Source organism: Daphnia carinata, chromosome 3, assembly GCF_022539665.2.
Source record: "Daphnia carinata strain CSIRO-1 chromosome 3, CSIRO_AGI_Dcar_HiC_V3, whole genome shotgun sequence".
Lineage (NCBI taxonomy): Eukaryota > Metazoa > Arthropoda > Branchiopoda > Diplostraca > Daphniidae > Daphnia > Daphnia carinata.
In genome coordinates, this window is record NC_081333.1 from 10,013,983 (window position 1) to 10,032,314 (window position 18,332).

At 41.0% G+C, this 18,332-nt stretch overlaps 1 protein-coding gene across 1 annotated transcript in view; it reads left to right on the forward strand.

Moving 5' to 3' along the window:
* Positions 1-16,058, forward strand: part of LOC130685233 (ETS-like protein pointed) — a 31,068-nt gene extending 15,010 nt beyond the window's left edge. The window contains exons 4-11 of the mRNA XM_057508496.2: positions 1,395-1,511; positions 5,257-5,457; positions 6,329-6,859; positions 13,665-14,105; positions 15,041-15,237; positions 15,354-15,522; positions 15,601-15,910; positions 15,989-16,058. Coding sequence (XP_057364479.1) covers positions 1,395-1,511; positions 5,257-5,457; positions 6,329-6,859; positions 13,665-14,105; positions 15,041-15,237; positions 15,354-15,522; positions 15,601-15,910; positions 15,989-16,052 — 2,030 coding nt within the window. The 3' untranslated portion in view covers positions 16,053-16,058. The remainder of the gene's footprint in view (positions 1-1,394; positions 1,512-5,256; positions 5,458-6,328; positions 6,860-13,664; positions 14,106-15,040; positions 15,238-15,353; positions 15,523-15,600; positions 15,911-15,988) is intronic.
* Positions 16,059-18,332: the final 2,274 nt, after the last annotated feature.

Genomic DNA, 18,332 nt, shown 5'->3' on the forward strand with positions numbered 1-18,332 from the left:
ATTAAAACTATGAAGCCCCTCAACGGCGTCCGTTGCAAAGGTAACACACACGTGAAATGAAATCGAAATGGGAACGCAACCCATTTTGATTTTTTTTTTTTCTCTCACGCTCTCACTTTTTCTTTTTTTTTTTTTTTTTTCGTTTGACTATCGGATAACGACTTAATGCAAAGCAAGGTTTTTTCAGCAACAAATTGAGAACGAAATGAAGAGTGATGGCTTTGATGATGTGCCAAAAAAGAAAAGAGAACCCCCCTCCTCTCTCAGCTGTCGGTGTGGCGGCGCCGGCCACCATGTGGCGGTGCCAACACCACACAAGTTGTCCCGAGAATGGACTGTGGATAGAGTGGGGTAGTCTAACAAAGAGTCAGCTGGCAGTCCTAGGAAACAATCCAGCTTCAAAAAAAAAAAAAAAATAAATAAAAGGGGCAACAGCAGCCAAAAAAAAAAAGAAAAAAACGAGAGGGTTTTTTTTTTTCCTGAAAATTATATCAGGTGGTCAGCGCAGCGGTACACCTCCGACACACTTGGGTGTGTATAAGGGAAAGAGGGGGGTGTGTATGACGGGGTTTCATCTCTCCCCCCCATTTTCTTCATAGGGTAAAAAAAAAAAAGGTTAAACAAGAAAAAGATGGGGAAAAAAAAATAACTAATGATCCAGAAGGTTTGTACTATATGTTCCAAAAAAAAAAAAAAAAGGAGGGGGGGGGAGTTTGGAAATAGTTCGCTAACCTGCTGCTGTGGCTGCTATATGGGGTGTTGTGTGTGTGGCTTTGGACGCTTATGCCTATCTCGTTAATACTTACGGTTGAGCTCATTTAGCATTGAAACCCACTTTTCCTCCCCTCTTATCCATTGCTTTTTTTTTTCGTGTTCCACGAGAGATATCCAATTCTTAAGTCTTTAATGCAGGCAAAACAAAACAAAAAAAAAGATGGGCTTAAAAGAAAAGGGAATACATAACAGGCGTGTAATGGACCGTTGGACTTTTCTTTTCTCCCCTCACTTCTCTTAATCGTCAATTAACTTTTGCTTGTCTCGACAACTCGACTGTTGATTACCTCCCATCTAAACTTGTGATTATTATTATCATCACCCCTTCTGTCTCCTCGGAAAACGTTTATATTTTGTTTTATTTTTTTCTTTTCTGAAAAAGAGAGACGTTTCGAATTCAAATTTTAAAAGTACGTCAGAGCGTGTGGCTTGTGCTACAAAGCAGCTGTGACCAGTTTTTTTTTGTTTTGTTTTAAACATCACCTGTCTTTTTTTGTTTCTTATTGAAGATAGCCGAAGAACAAGAAGAAAAAAAAGACGTTGTTATTATGATGCTAATTTCTTTTTTTTTCCCTCTTTTTTCTTGGAAAAAAAAAAAAAACAACCATTCTATTATATAGATATACCGGCCCAGGTGCCACCGCTAACGCCGGGCACCAACAAGAAGATGACAGAGGCTCTGAAAGCCTCGTTCGCTTCGTGGGAGAAGGAACAGGAGCGTCTGGGCATCCCCAAAGGTAATAACACGTTTATGCTCTTTTCTTCCATTTTCCTTTTTTTTTTTGAAAACACGACACGCTACGTAGCCGCTACTTCACAATTTATTATTATTATTATTATGATTATTTTTCGAAAAAAAAAAAAAAATCGGTGATCCCTCTTTTGCCAAGTACTGTGAAAAACCTGTTGTTGCGGCAAGCGGCTGGTTTCAACTCCGAGCGAAGAGTTTTCTTTTTTATATTTTTAAAAGATAAAGGGAGGTTGGTTTTTCTTTTGTATTTATCGGCCGTCTTATTATCTTTAACGCCTTCATTTTTTTTTTTCTTCTTCTGTCGTACTATACATACGGGATAGATATGGCATTAGCAGTTTACCTATGACAACTGAATTCGTCTTGTGTCCATCCGCTTGCGGTGTGAACACAAACCGCCCCTCTATTTGGTCTTGTATTCCATTGAGGGGGGCCGTTTTTCGCCTACGCACCATCATCATATCTTTGGTTTCATCTTCAATAATTTTTTACAGGGTTGTTCTCTTTTGTTAGGTGTCAGGAAAAGAGCGGGGGGGGGGGAGAAATGTTTGGAACTGCGGTAATCTAGAACTTATCGTGGTGGGGGTATTTTTCTCGCGTATGATCTCTAAACCTTTTATGACACGCAATGGGGGGGTTGGTGATGGTGCGATAACGCGTCTCTTATTTTATTTTTTTTTTTTTCAAAATCTTATCTTATCTATCCTCATTTTCTTTTTATTAGAATAGAATGCGCCTACGGGGCTGCTACTTTGCTGTCCTTTAATATAATGACACACAGTGTCGTGAACTGAATCTCTTGGACACGTTCATTCGAGTGGCCGGACCTCGACATCTCATCAATGTCTCTCATCTTTTTTTTTTTTTTTTTTTTTTTCTATAGTTCGTCAAAGAAAGAAAGGGAAGGGAAGAATGAGAAATGGTTGACCCGTAGAGAGCACTTGTCCGCACGATTATTAAGGATGCCGCATCATGTCCAAAAAAGCTTTCAGGTGTAGATAATGAAGAAAGGGAAAGGGAAGGACAGATAGGAGAAAAAAAAAAAAAAAAAAAGAAAGAAGGGACAGAGAAAAGAGACATCAGGTGAGCGTAGGAAAGTTAATCAGCCACGCAGCTATGGGGCTCTCATCACATTTGACGGGGTTCCGGGCAATATTCAATCAGCCAAGTCCGTCAGCATCGAAAAATCCAATCATCCTCGTAAAAGGGAACTTGACCCGTCCCGTTTTCGAGTACAGTCGATTCGATATATATTATTATTTAATATAGCACCTTTTTCTCGAATTGTAACATCGTTTCCCAAAGTGGATTCTACATGTATTGCTAAATTATTTCTTATATATATATATTTTTTTTTTAATTCGAGCCAACGTGGCCATACAGTAAGGTAGCTGTCTACATGTTGACGTGCCTCTTTCTCTGACACCTGCCGACGAATATAATGACGGGCGAAAAAAAAAAAAAATAGTAGAAGGACCGGTGAAAAGGGAGAAGAGAGGGGGAGGGATGTCGGCGCCTCAGGTGTGCCGAGCGCAAGCCAAAATATTGGGAGAAGTTGAACAACGAAAATAAGGGGGGGGGGGAACAAAATCGAACTAGAAATAGAAAAAAAAAAAGAAGCGAGGACGTTCCTTCAATTCTTGTTTAAAATTAAAGGCACGCTTGACCACAGTCGAGGTGGATATATGTTCATAGAAAAAGATAATCGGATATATTTCCACACATTCATTTTCGTACAATTTTTCAATTTTCTTTTTTCTTCCTCTAAACCGCACCTTTTCTTTTTTTTCGTATCTCTCACCGAGTCATTAGAATTCGTGATCGTACGTGTTTGATTGCACCCTTTAAATCGCAGCCTTCCAAAGGTCTCCGGCTTAAACCGAACCGAGTAACAACAAAATCATTGGCTCAATGTTTGGAATAGTTTCGTCTACGTTGCGCTGCCGAACAGTGACGTCACACGTTTATTTATTTCTCTCTCTCTCTCTCTCTCTCTCTCTGTATATATACCGCCCTAAGGTTATGTTGCGATGTAGTGGTCAAACAAAAAAGAAACAAAAAAAAAAAGGGGGGGGGGGGAAGTCTAGAAAAATAAAAAAAAAAAAAAAGGTAGGGATTCCGGCGCGTCGGTTGCCACCGAGGCGCCGGCATTTTCAGCCGTCACGCTCACGTGCGTCGACATTCCCCCCCCCCCTCCTTTTTTTTATTTTTTTTTAACTTGCTAGTGTGGCTGCTGCAGGAGCTGATGTACGAACGCGAGCGGCAGCCGAAAGTTTACATGTCGGCATACCATTCTCTATTGGAATAATAGATTTCAATCAGTTGGGCATTATTTATTTTTGTTATTTTTCTTTTTTTTTTTTCCTCCTTGGCTCTCCGGTCTTGCTGCCGATTGCATCGGATTTTGTAAATGTATATAGTTTTTTTTTTTTTTCTTAGGGGGTTGGCTGTCTATTTTTTTTTCCTTACGGCATTATAATAGGGCAAGTAATGAGTTTTATGTTTCTTAAAAAAATAATAATAAAAAACAAACTGGTGGAGACCGAACTGGAACGAACCAGGTGGAACAACACGGCGGACCAAGAGTAGAAGAGGGGGAGAGAGAGAAAGAATGAGATAGTGTCATGAATGAAAATATTCCAACTTTATAATTTTTGATGGTATCTTAGAAAAAGCAACCGAGCGAATCCACTTGTTTGTTTTTTTTTTACTTAGAAAACACGCAATTTTCTATTTTTCGTTTGTTAAAACAAAATTTTGGGGGATTTCAAATCTCGTAACAAAAAAAACAAAACAAAAAAAAAAAACAACGCCCCATCTTCAATTTACTATTCATTTAATGGTCCCGCCTTGATTGGAAACAATCGACTCGCGACAACAAACGACACACACACAAACGCGTAGATCGACCTCGCATTTTCTTTAAAAAAAAAAAATTATTTTGCTTTTAACAAACTGCAATTTTAATATTTTTTTTGTCAACCATCGAGAAATGACTCGATCTCGTGACTTGTCGCCATTTCGATTCACATCCGGTGGCCGCCTCTCTTTTCTCTCTCTCTCTCTCTCCCTCTGTGTGACAACTTCTTGTTAGAGTTAACAGACTTACGTAGTCGACTTGTTGCTCGGCCCAGTCCCTCCGTATATGCATAATGTACTTGGACGCTACGATTAGCGTAGCGGCGGCGTCGTGAGCCGGTGCTGCCTCTTTTTTTTATATATTTTTTTTTAAACGGGTTGGTGTGTAGGATGACCTACATAGCACAAACACATACACACACATACACACACACACAAAAAAAACGTTCCTCCTAGTCTCTCTGTTGGGCTTACTCCTCCTCTATCCCCTCCTTGTTAATAAGCGAAAGGAGGAGGAGCGGGGGAGGAGGGCATACGGCGCTAGCATCGTCCAATAAAAACCCGAGTGGCAGCTGCTCTTTTGATTCAGTCGTCGATGAGGACCGAACAACAGCACAACGTACTTTTTTTTTTTTATTGTTGATTACATCCCAACGCCAGTTTGTTGTTTGTGTGTGTCGTTGTTGTGGTTGTCATCTTTTGTTTCTTTTATTTTTTAAGAATCTAGTGTATCAAGTTGAGGGTGCGTGGAGTGCTATCAGTGTTTCTATTCTGGTGGTTGCTTAAACCCATTTGGTGGACCACACATGGAACAATATCTGACTTGTCTTGTTTTTCTTGTTGTGTGAAACGTTTGAATTCGTAACAAACAGATCCTCGATTGTGGTCGGAAAGCGACGTCTCGCGCTGGCTCAACTGGGCCATCAAAGAGTTCTCGCTGGAAGGTGTAGTGCTGCAGCACTTTCGCATGCGCGGCCGCGACATGTGCGCCATGGGCAAGGAGAACTTTCTGGCCCGAACGCCTCCTTTCATGGGCGACATCCTCTGGGAGCATCTCGAGATTCTTCAAAAAGGTAACGCACTCATTAGACACTTCATTACATTCACGATAGACTATAGTAGGAAGAAAGACTTTTTTTTTTTTTTTTTTTTTTCTCCGTGAAATGTCGAAATGATTCAATCACGGAATTGACATTTTGTCTTGTTGTCTTTTTTATTTTCCCGATGACTAGACGTCGGGAAAAGTAAAAATTCTATATAACCGCATAGGCAACAAGTCAATGCGTGTCTGTGTGTTAGGTAATCAAAAAAAAAAAAAAAAAAAAGGAATGGAGCGCGCGGGAATCCCGACCGCGATCGGTCGGGACTTGGAAAAGAAGTTGTAAAATTCCAAAGAAACAGAGAGGTAAAAAAAAAAAAGAGACACGTAATACACAGACACACAAACACACACACACACAAAAAAAGAGAACTTCCCGAATGGCCAGACGTTTTTATAGTAGGGCTATACAGTATGACACATCACGGCCATATAATCAAGTCTGCTTTATACTATACCATCATTAAATTCTGTCGCCGATTGCGATGAAGCTTCCCTATTTTTATTTTTTTTTTTTATCTTTCTTTCTCTGTGTGTGTGTGTGTCTCTTTTAATTTTTGTGGGACGTGAAGCGCACGCGGGACACGATCATTTGGACGTGTCACCGTGCCGCTTGTTCTTGCGCAACAAGCCGTTTCAAAACGTCACAGTTCTTGTAAGGAAGAAAAATCATTCCGTCCCATCTATTTTTTTTTTTTTTCATTGTCTTTTGCTCCTTTCCCTACTTCATTTTATTCTTTTTTTCGAAATGGTGGTTTACCGTAACATCCATTCATATTCTAAAACGTCCATTTTTGGAAAGAAAGGGAATTGTTGGTTAAATGGATGTCCTTATTCTTTTGCAGACGTTGAACGGGCAGCGCTGGGCAGTGTGCCGGCCAATTTTTATGAATCCATTTGCGTACCGGTCCCGGATTTGAGAGACTTTTTGGCCGGTAGCAGTGCTAATAACAATACCGGCAATAGCCAAAACAACAATAACAACAACAGCAGCAACAGCGGAGGAGGAGGGGGAGGAGGAGGTGGTGGATTCTCTCCGCCGCCTCCGCCACCGCCGGCCGTTTCGTCGTCGTCCGGCGGTGTTTCAAATTCACCGTCCAACGCCTCGACGCCGGCCGGTTCGTCTTCGACGACGGCACAGCCACCTGCTGGATCGGCCGGTGCGCAGGTGACTGGATCATCTCCACTTTCAGTGATCGGCTCGTCCATCCAGCCAGTGTCTCCGCCTACACCGCCCACGCCTCCGGCACTCAAAATGATGTCGCCCATCTCCCAACAGCAACAACAACAGCAACTCAACAACGTCCTGTCGTCGATGAATCCATCCAGATTGGCCGTTTCATCCACTTCCAACGGTGTCACATCCTACCTAGAAGGTAAGACCCAATCAATCCATCAATCAGTGCCCTCTTTTTTTTTTCTTTCTAACTTCAAAAAGAAAAAACAAAAAAGAAATAGTTGAAATGAAACAAAAGAAATTGAAAAGAGGCCGTCGTTCGTTCGTCGCATAACTCATCGCAATTATACGCGGCTGGTGTGTGTGTGTGTGTGTGTTACAATTGAATACGAAGCGATGCAGCACGGCGGAACGATATTCCCGAAAAACGGGCGACACACACACACACACACAAAGAGACAGAAATAAATAAGAGAGACCCTCGGAAAGAAAAAGAGAGCGGTATTACGCATTATCTCATTTTTGTTTTCTTCTTTTTTTTTCGCCGCCGCCATTGTATGCGTATCCCCCCTCCACCCCATACGCTCTTCTTCCTTTTCAGACAGTACAACTCCCAGTTCTCAAACAACTGGTTGTTACAAGGAGAGGGTTTTTTTTTTTCTTTTTTATTATAATTTTTTCAGGAAAGAGAGAAGTGTCAAAATGGATATTAGAGTTTAAAATTAAAATAAGAGACTCTTCTATAGTCATGCAAAAAAAAAAAAGGAGAAGAGAGAGTAGTTAGATTGTCGAAACAAAAGCAGGCGTGGAGAGTGTCCCATTGCAGGCGGGCCGGAAACAGGAAGTTGGCATTTGCCAGGGCAGAGAGCGCCAACCGTCCCCCCCTCTCTTTTTCTATGTTGTCCTTTACTTGACTGTTTCTTTTTTTCTTTCTTTCTTTTCTCTTAATGAAATGAAAAGAATGACAACACAAGAGTGGAAATATTTATTAAAAATTGCGCCAACAATTGGAGGGAAAAAAATTTAAACGAAATATTATTTTTTTCCACAAAAGAAATGTTCTTTTTCATTTCTTTTTTCTTGTTCTCATTTGAATATAATTCTAACCGAAAAAAAAATCCATCCTCCTCCTCAAGTGTAGTACTTGATGAATCATCGGATTTCTAAAAAAAAAAAAAAAAAAAAAAAAAATTCGCCACGGTCATACACACACTGGGAGCTTAATGCACAATGTGTGTGGATGCGCATAGAGCGACGTCAAGTACCGTTGCCCGCCAGCCTTGATGCGTGTGTGCACGGCTATTGCGGTCGCCATCATTAAATCCACCCTGCCAGCCACCCCTATTCAACACCACCTCATCAACCTTGTGTGTGTGTGTGTGTGTGTGTGTGTGTGTAGTATATACCTTGCAAACGACCCGCCCCGACGCCCCTCCTCGTCAGTCAGCTTTTAACATTGAGAGATCGGACCGGAAGTCAGCTCTCTGTATGTATTCTTCTTTTTTTTTTCTTTTTCTTTTTTTTTGGCAGTGATTTTTTTTTCATGCCAACAAACAACAACACTGGGTCGTAAAAGTTTATAGAGTTTCCGAGTGTGTCGGGTTTTGTGCTCTGCAGCCATCGAATGTGCGCGTCTAATATTTTCGGATGCGCTAAATCAAATTTTAAAAGAAAAAAAAAACAAAAAAACAAAAAAAAATGGATAACAAAAGCAACACGAAAGGGTGGAAAAGAAAGATGTTTGATTCAATCATCGTGATGCATGCAGAATATAAATAATAGCCTCCCCCCCCCCCCTCTCCAAAAAGAGAAAGACTCTTCTTCTTTGTCTCGTTTTCCCTTCAAAATCAACGCGGCGTGAACAAGAATAAAAAATAAAAAACTTGTTGCAATCCAACAAACATCTCTTTTTTTGCCAAAAAAAAAAAATACCTGATGTGTGCTATACAATGGAGGACAGGCGAGCTAATAAGAAGGAAAAAGAGATGGAAAAAAGAAAATGAAGGGGTTCACCGGTTGGCGTCACAAGTAAATGAGGGAATATGGCCGTGAAGTTGATGGAAGACCTACACATAGGCACACACGACATCCACCTGGAATAGCACACAAATGAAAAAGGCAAAAGCAAAAAAAAAAGGTCTATAAATATTACTGTGGGATTATGCAACAAACTTGACTCCCATCCATCCCTCAACTTAAAAAAAAAAAATCTACGTTGTGATGTGTTCCTTTTTTTTTTTTATTTTGAATTCCAACTGATCATTCACTAGATGCGCATGTAGCCTGTATGGTGATTGGTTCCAGTCTAGCGAGTCCATTTGCGTGCGCATTGCCATGGCTATTGAGTTGTTGGGAGAGAGAGAGAGAGAGTTGAAGAGCGAACCAATTGTATGTTTTTATGTATTTTCCGTCTAGATAATAATATCACAGCGAAAAGAAAGACATGATGCGCGTGCTTGTTTCCATCATCAGAGATGGGCCGTGAGTTCCAGTTCGGCCGGTCCCATTCGACGACCAAAGAGAGAGACACGCAACCTTTTCATTTCGCCTCTTTTCTTTTCACGTCTATTGCTTATCACCACCACCCACTTGGCCCCCATTGACTAATGTATATAAGAAGGAGGTTCCCTTTCGCTAAGAACTCTCGGGATCGTGCGCACCCGCCTCGCCGTATGACCGCACGCCCGCGTCTACTCTCTCTCTCTCTCTCTCTCTCTCTCTCTCTTGGGGCTGAATTCGGCAGTGAAAGAGAAGTGGGCGGCTGCCACTACGGAGCTCAACCCACCCACCCACAAAAAGGGCATGGCGTTTGTTTTTTTTTTTCCTCTATGCTCCTCTCGCCATCCGGCGTGCCTTTTGCCGTCCGACCGAGAAACTTAGTTGTTTGCGACACGACGAGGCGTCGCGGCGCTACTCGTTCTTCATTCCCATTGGCTGGAGGGCTCGCAACCTCGGGCTTCTCTCCTTCTCGGAAGGTTGTTGAATTGTTCTAGGCTCTCAACGAGCGGGAGGAGGGGGGGGGAGACTTTTTTTTTTATTTTATTTTTTCTTTATTTCCCTGTAAAAAAAAAAAAAAGAAAAATACTTTTTTTTTCTTGGGGTTGTAAAGAAGAAGAAGAAAAAAAAATTATATACATAGAGTACGGGTTTACGTGTGTGTGTGTGTGTGTGTGTGTGTACATATAAGAAGAAGAAAGAAAGAAAACGAAGCAACAAGTCGATTTGAGACTCGGCGTGCGCTCGGCCCTGAACTGTTGCGCGGTTACGTGCGTGAGCCATGCATCAGTGTCGTTGTTGTTGTCGGGCAGCGCGCTGGCGCACCAACTATAGTGACACGCACATCGGCCTCCACTCGATTCCCCTGTGAAATGTGAACGAAAACATTTTTGTTGTCTACTCCTCCAAGTTTTTTGGAATTGAAAAGAGAAGAAAAAAAAAAAAAAAAAAAGAACGAAATCGATTTTTGGGAGCAATTGCAATTGTTTTTCGACGCCAGCGGGAAAAAAAACAAACTCGGATAGTGCGAACGGGGGAAGGGCGAATTGTGCGACGGATTTATTCATTTGCAGTTCAACAAGAACAAAAAATAGGCCGTCGCTATTGTTTTGCAGGTAGATCGTTTTTTTTTGCAACGCTGTTTTCATTCAATCAACAAGTGGCTTCATTTTGGAGTTGATCACTTTAACGCTTTCTTCTTAACCAGAAATGAGAAAGAATCAACGAATATTGTTTTTCAAAAAAAAATTTTTTTTTAAATAAAGAGGAAAAAGAAGAAGAACAAGAAAAGAGAAGGGGGTAGTAGAAGGGGGAGGAAATCAAATTTTTAAAAAGAAAAAAAAAAAAAATCCGGACAGGAAGTGCAGGTCACACTCTGACATGACAGGTATACACACAACACGCACCTTCCACAAACTAGCGAAAGAAAGGAAAGAAAGAAAAAAAAAAGACACTAGAAAATGAAATAAAATTTTTACATTCGCTTGTATATAGACATCCACAAACAGAGAGAACAAAAAAAAAAAAACTGGCCGGAAGTGAATGGAAGGGGAGATCGGGACTCGGACGTTTGCGTTTAAATCCAAAGACCAAACTAGAGAGGCCCGTGTGCATGCACCAGATTTTCTTTTTTTCTTTATTTGACTAGAAAAGAATAAGAAAAGAAAAAGAAAGAGCCATTTCCGCTGGGCTCTGTGACGGCCGCTCAACACGGCAATAATCATTTCATTGAATGTACAATCATAACGTGATTCGTGCGGTAATCATAGGTTTTTTTGTTGTTGTGTGTTGCCGTACGCTGTTTCGACCCCACCCAAAATTTTGCTAAACTTTATTTGATTTCGATTTTTTTTTTTTAACATTCGGATATGTGGGATTGAATGAAGAATCATAAATGAGAAAGACAATTCTCTTACATTGTTTCTTTCATAAGAATGTAGTGGTACTCGCCGTCATTGCGATCGCAGTGCTGCCCTTTTTATTTTGTGTGTAGCAAAATCAGTTTCGAATATCTTTTTGGAAGGGGCGCTTGATTAAATTACTTCGGTTTATTCTTCTTTTTTTTTTTCGGGGATGGTACTCTATCTGGCAGGGCAGAGATAAAAGAGATAGACAACCGATACACTCTCGATAGGTCAATCGGTAATTGAGTGTGTGTTGACATTCGATCGCTTTCGATTCATCAAAACGGTAACATCGGTTTTCTGTCTTTGCATTTTAACTTTTTTTTTTCTTTAATATTTTCTTTTTTTTTTTTTTTTTTTTGTTTCTCTCTCTCTCTTTTTCTGCGTGTATACATGTGTGTGTGTGTGTGTGTGTGTGTGTATTGTTTGAGGGGTTTCACGGTGGGGCGGGATGTGAATGAGCCGTTTCCGGTGCCGCCGCCGACGCCGCCACTACTCGCCCGTCACTTGCGGCAGGATCGGATTCATTCCGTTCGTGTCCTTGAAAGCATCAAATGTATATTTAATAGGGCGACATTAAAAAACACACACACACACACACTCACCCGACACTCATCATTCAATCCAAGTTGGATCACTTGTTGCGTCCACCCTCCTTTTCTTTTACGTTCTATTTTTTTCATTTTCAAAATTTATTTTCGTGTGTCAACTCAGTGATGACGGCCATCCTGACAAGACCTTTGTGAATGAAAATCGCACCCAGATGTGTTTTCTGGCCGTCTCTCCCCTTCTCATCCCTTTCTTTTGGCCGTGTGTTTGTTGCATCACAAAAGATAACTGAGCCACCACGATGACCTTAACTCCATCCACATGCCACAGGGTTGTCACTCGGAACGCGCGCGCGCACGTTTCTGTCAATATTAACTTGTTTGCACGGAGAGTGGGCTCGTTGTTCAAACGTTTTCTAACCAGCAGATAACGGCCAGGTGACATGTGCTGGAATGTCTTCTATTCGGCGATCCGCTTTTTATTTATTTTTTTTTTTTTCGGTTGAATTTTTAATGATTTATTTGACTTGAACTGTTTGTCTTTTGTTTTTAAAGCGTCTTGTTTGAATTGGATAAGGATAAGACGAATTCTTGTTCTGTTGGCGGTGCCATTAACTTTTCTTTTTTTTTTTTTTTTTCTTCAAGTTTTTCTTATTTTTCGAACCGGTGAGAAATTGATGATTTTATTTTTTTACTTAAAAAAAAAATGAATAAAATTTCAAAAGTCCGTTACGAAAAAAAAAAAACGACATCATCCATTTCGGTTGAAAGCTGCTTGCTGGATTTTTTTTTTTTTTTGTTTTTATATTAATTTTCGAATAAGATACGAGCGTGAGAGGGGTCGCTCTTCGGGTCGAGAACTTTGGTGTGAAACGGGTCACTGTATCGTGAGAATGGCCCAAGACGCGCGCCAGGTCTCTTTTTTTTTTGTTGTTGTTGTTGTTGTTCAAGAGATGACGATGCTCATCCGAAAGAAAAAAATCGTTTTATCTCGACACCCAAGATGTTGTACTTGATGTGCGTGCCGACCATTTTCTTGTTGTTGGTTTTTTTTTTCATTGGTTTGTTTCGTGGCTACATCATTACAAGTTTTCCACACGTACACACACATAAAGGAAATCCCAAATTTGTCGTGAAACAGAATGAAACCTCCTTTTATTTATTATTATTATTCATCGGTAGCATTGGCCATCAAAATGCAGCCGAGATGGATCGTGCCGCATTTAATTGTGTTTCGCTATTTCCGATCGAATTCATTCACTGTAATACGATGGAAGTTCTCTTTCTTACTGTTCTCTGTCTAGTCGTCTGCCATCTTTTTTCTTCTTTGGGTCCATTGTCCCGCCCGAATTCAAACCTTATTATGCCTAGCCTATTGTTGTTATTCGGATTCCCATCGAGCGGCATACAGAACTTCTAGCCTGCCCTTCTTCGCTTCGGCTGCCGAGCACCTCATTTTTTCCCTCCTCTCATTTGAATCAAGTCATTCTTTGACTCATGAATGGAAGGGATTTCGTTTTTTTTTTTTTCTTCTTCTTTAGGGACGATTGGGGGAGGGGGGGACGCAGTTGTTGGTGTGCGTGTGTCAATTCTACGTAGAGCTCATTGATCAATAATCGTCGGCCCGAGCTCACTGTACACGCACCATTCATTCGACTTTGTGTCTGTGTGTGTTTGTGGACCTCAGATTGTGTTCTTCGATATAAAACCTCCCTCTTCCGGCGACTGATTTTTCCCATTCTTTTTTATTGTATACATTCATATTATCATTCATGTTATCATCGTTCAACGCGACCTTCCTTTTTTTTTTTGTTTGTTACATTTTTATTTGATACTTTTTGAATTCGAAAGTTTGACGCTTGAAAAAACCTTTTTTTTTTCCTTTTCAGAAAGGGATTTCAATCAAATTTTCATGTATGGCTATAAGAAAAAAGCGATTCATCATTTCATTTTATGCAGTCAATTAACTACCGAAAATAACTGCATTAAAAAAAAAATCGACTTGGATTAAGACATTTTCGATTTCACGCAATTTTTTCTTTTCCGATTTGTGCAGGTGGGTACAGCTCGTTGGGCGACCCTATGCAGACCGGAATGGGAGAAATGGTTCCCGGGTCCGGATCGGCCGCCGTGGTCCAGCAGCACCATGCGCACCAGCAGCACCAAGAGGTTGTCGATTCGCCTTTTGGAGTCGGTGTGGCTTTCGGTGACGGAGAAGGTGATTACCAGAATTTAGACTCGGTGACCAACGCCGGCCACCACCAGCAACAACACCACCAGCAACAGCAGCAGCACCACCTCCATCATCATCATCAGCAACACCAGCAACAACAGCACCAGCAACAACAACACCAGCAACACCATCATCAGCATCATTTCCTGCATCATCCGGAACCCGCGCCCGATTTCTATCCGCAGCCGGCGCACAACAACCAGCCGCAACAGCAACAACAGCAGCCGTACAGCGGCAGCATGAAACAACAGCCATATGGACGAGGTAACATTCGTCCATCAGTCGATGGAAACAAACATTTTTTTTCCTTTTTTCTTTGTTTCAAAATTGTCTTGGTCTGTGTGTGTGTGTGTGTGTGTGCACGCGGTGGTTTGCCCGGTTGCGTCAGTTGAAACGCCAGGCGGAAATGGATGCGCGATTAGATGCTTTTTTTTTTCAGTGACTTATCGAATCTCGCTGGGTTTTTATCCAAATGAGGGGTCTGCCAACCATTCGCTTCGCGTGGACGTAGCGATAAAAGCAATGTTTTCCCTCCTCTTCTTTTAGTTGCTTTTTGATGATTGTTGAAAACAAAGAAAAGCGAAAAACAGACAAACAGAAATTTGTTTTGAAAAAACAAAACAAAAAACGAAATGAAATAATAATCAGTTAGCAGCGTTGCCACGTGGCAATCGACAACGGGTGGTTCGCTGTTACACCCGCCGAGTGGATCATTAACAAGGGTGCGCACCAAGAACAATAGAGACTTGAAAAATGGCAGTTGGAAAAGGTTCCCTTTTTTTTTTTGTTTTTTATTAGCCGGTTCAACCGGCCGTAACCGACAGCATCGAAAGCTTTACACCGACCCTTTCTGATGAGCGATAGAAAGAAAGAAATAAAGGGAATCAACAGCGGGCCACCTGTTGACGGTGAGTTTTCCATCACGATGATTACCCCGGACACGCAGTTTTCTTTCTGAGAACTACCGAAAGGAATTGAAATCTACGTCAGATTTTTTTTTTTTTTTTTAGCCTCTGTCGTACACAAAAATTTTCCTTTTCGGAGAAAGAGAGCGAGGGAAACTATGGGTGGGATTTATTAGGAAAAGAAGTGATGTGGGTTTTCTCTTTAAAAAAAAAACTCTTTTGTGCGCGTGTGTCGTCATCCGCAACGATTCGGATTTCACTCGTTTAAATAAAATTGATTTCTTTTGTTCGTAGGACGGTATCCCGGTCACGATGGAGGTTACGTCTCGGATCCTTACGGAGCCTCTACTCCCGGTGGAGGACATCCCACATACGGCGAACACAGCCCATTCCAGACAGTACCTAACCTTGGCGGAGGAGGCGGTCCCAATGATCCTTGGGTTCCGCCTGGCGACCTCGTCGGTGGTCACCACAACGGCATGCAGGCACAGGTATATACATCATCATCATCCAACATTTAATGAAACGAACTGTTGTGTCTAACTAGTTTTTTTTTATTTTGTTTCGTTTTGTTTTTGTTTTCGCATTGTTTTTTGAAAACTTGTAGCACCATCCGGCGGCGTACATGAACAACCACAGCGGAATGGGTCCCCAAAGGGGAGGCAACGATCCGGTCCTGGGTGGGCACATGCACCAACTCAGCAGTCACAGCCCGACAATGGGCTCACCGGAATCCAAGCCAGTCATTCAAGCTTCCATGTTGGCCGCCTACCAAGGTATTTAGCAACATGTGATTTGATTCTGTATGTAACAAAATCACTCAATTCCTTATTTTTTTTTATCTCGCCTGACAGGTGGACCACCAGGGAGCGGCCCTTGTTTCACTGGATCGGGACCGATCCAGTTGTGGCAATTTTTGCTCGAGTTGTTGACGGACAAGTCGTGCCAGAGCTTTATTTCGTGGACGGGCGACGGCTGGGAATTTAAGCTATCCGATCCGGACGAAGTGGCACGTCGCTGGGGCATCCGCAAGAACAAGCCCAAAATGAATTATGAGAAATTGTCGCGTGGTCTACGTTACTACTACGACAAGAACATCATTCACAAGACGGCTGGCAAGCGATATGTCTACCGTTTTGTTTGCGATCTTCAGAATCTTTTAGGGTGAGTCTCATTACCTTAGCTGATTGTTAAATGAAGCAGTTTCATTCAAACGTGATTTTTATCCCGTGCATCAAATAGGTACACAGCGGAGGAACTGCACGCCATGGTCGATCTCAAACCGGACAAGAAGGATGACGAGTAAAAAATTCACCCTGAGATTACATACACACAAACACACCAAATGCTACCTTTCATCAAACAATGCGGCATTATGATCGTTTCAACCCAGTTTATAAAGTGACGTCTTTTTTTTTTTTTAGATTGACAAACCCGTCAAACAACAACCAAAAAACAAAAACAAACAAAAAAAAAAAACATTGAAACCCTTAGTTGACGGCTATGTGAATTTTGCATTATGCCAAAGCCAATTTTTTCCCTCTCATTTTCGATTGACTTCGCGATCCTTCTTTTTATATATATTATATATATATATATCAAAATCCCTGAAAAATGTTTATATCGTTTGCGGTCCATTCACCACCGAGTGCCTTGGTGTCATTTTTTTTTTCTTTCAATCTTTCCTCCCTCTATCTCTCTCCCGTATGTCATTTTTGTGTCGTCGCGCTGTCGCAAGACGGTGCGTGTGATGAACGATAAGGTGGCATTAAGATATCAAAATGTTTGTGTGGTATCAGCCCGTTTATTTCCTGTGCCTCGTAAACCCCCTTTAAAAAAAAATTAACTAAAAACAATACCGAGTTCAGTGGCCAATCTATTGCCAAACCAAAACGGATCAGAATAATTCAATTGGGTTTATTCTTGTTCATTTCCCCCCCTTTTTTTTTCAGTTTGTTATTATAATAATTTTTCTTTTCAAAGTTGCCCGGCAAAACAAATATTTTTTTAGAGGATATTTTCAAATATTGCATTTTTAAAATTCTTCATTTCATACAAAAAAAAAACGATCGTTTTTTGCCTCAACAGATGGCGCGATTGTAATGGTCTTTCGAATTCGCTGTACCTCAAACGCGATAATGATTGTTTTTGTTTTGTCCTTTTTAAGAAATAACACCGAAAACAATTTCCTCAACCAATTTTTTTTTTGTGGTGGAAGAGGGGGGACAAAACGAAAAGAGGGGAATCGGCGCACATTTTTTTTTAATTATCAGTTATTCAACTTTCCCGTGAACCAACCATTTATTAAATGTTTTTTTTTTCTCGGACTTTAAATGTAAAAATTCTTATATAACTGTCTATGTTCTTTTTGCCCAATTTCAATAATAAGTGCCTTTTTTTTTCTTTTTTGTTGTTGTTGACGACGTTATCGAGGGTTTTTTTCTGTTGTTTCCGGAAGCGTGCACGCCGCAATAGGCGCGTTCAAGGAATTAGACACACGCATATTAAAAAAAATACGAAAAAAAAGCATAAAAATATTCGAAAAATAAGTGAATGGAACTGTCTTAGCATAATGGAAAATCGTGTATAATGTACAGATTTTGATCATGACGGTCTATCGAGCTTCCGCCGCGATTTGACGTGTGAACGTTTCTCTTTTTTTTTATTTTTACATACACCCTATGTCATTTTCTCGACAAAAACATTTGCTATATCGTGTGCGGATCATATGTAACCAACATTTTTGCTACCATCTTATTTGCATTTCTTACGCTCCTCTTGATTTTCTCTTTACCTCCATTATCCATTGTTGTTCCCCCATCTCAAATCTCCCCTCCCCTTAAAACAAAAACTATTCGAATACATGTTTTTTGGACTCGACATTTTTGCTAGAAATTGCGTTGGACAGTCCGTTCCACATAGTCGATCGATGCATTTGAGTGGTATGTTCTTTTGGGGTCGGATGTTCAAGTGGCCAACGACAGGATGCAATTTCATTCAGTAGACTGCAGAATTGCAGCTAAAGAATGAGGTCAGCTTACGATCAAAGTACGTATTTTTGATCCACCGTATCGCAAAATTTTCGCACAATCAACAAATGCAATTTGGCCTGAAATCGCTGCAGTCTGAAGATACGCGATGAACAATACCAGACGAGATGCACATTCTGTTCTTTCTCCTGGTTTATCTGACTTAATGATTTAATAGATAGATTTCTACTTGCGATAGATGTCCATTTCTGATTTTAAGACAATTATTACAGCGCACTGACAGCTTGGAGATCCACTGAATGGTACCATCGAGAATGAGATAAGTGATTGTTAGCGGTCGGTTAGATACGGCCTGGGCCAGATTACAACGAGTTCGTCTGCTTTCGTCCTCAATCATGGAGGACGAATATCTTAAGGCTGGTATCTTAAGGCATATGACAGTTAAACGTTGAATGTCAACGTTATATAATTTTCGACCTCCCACTGGCGCTTTCGTGGGCATGCTAGTGATTCTAGCAAGACAAGGATAGATTCATCATCGAACAACTCATCATCGACAACGCTGTGGAAAGGCCAGAGGCCACTAATTCTTGAAA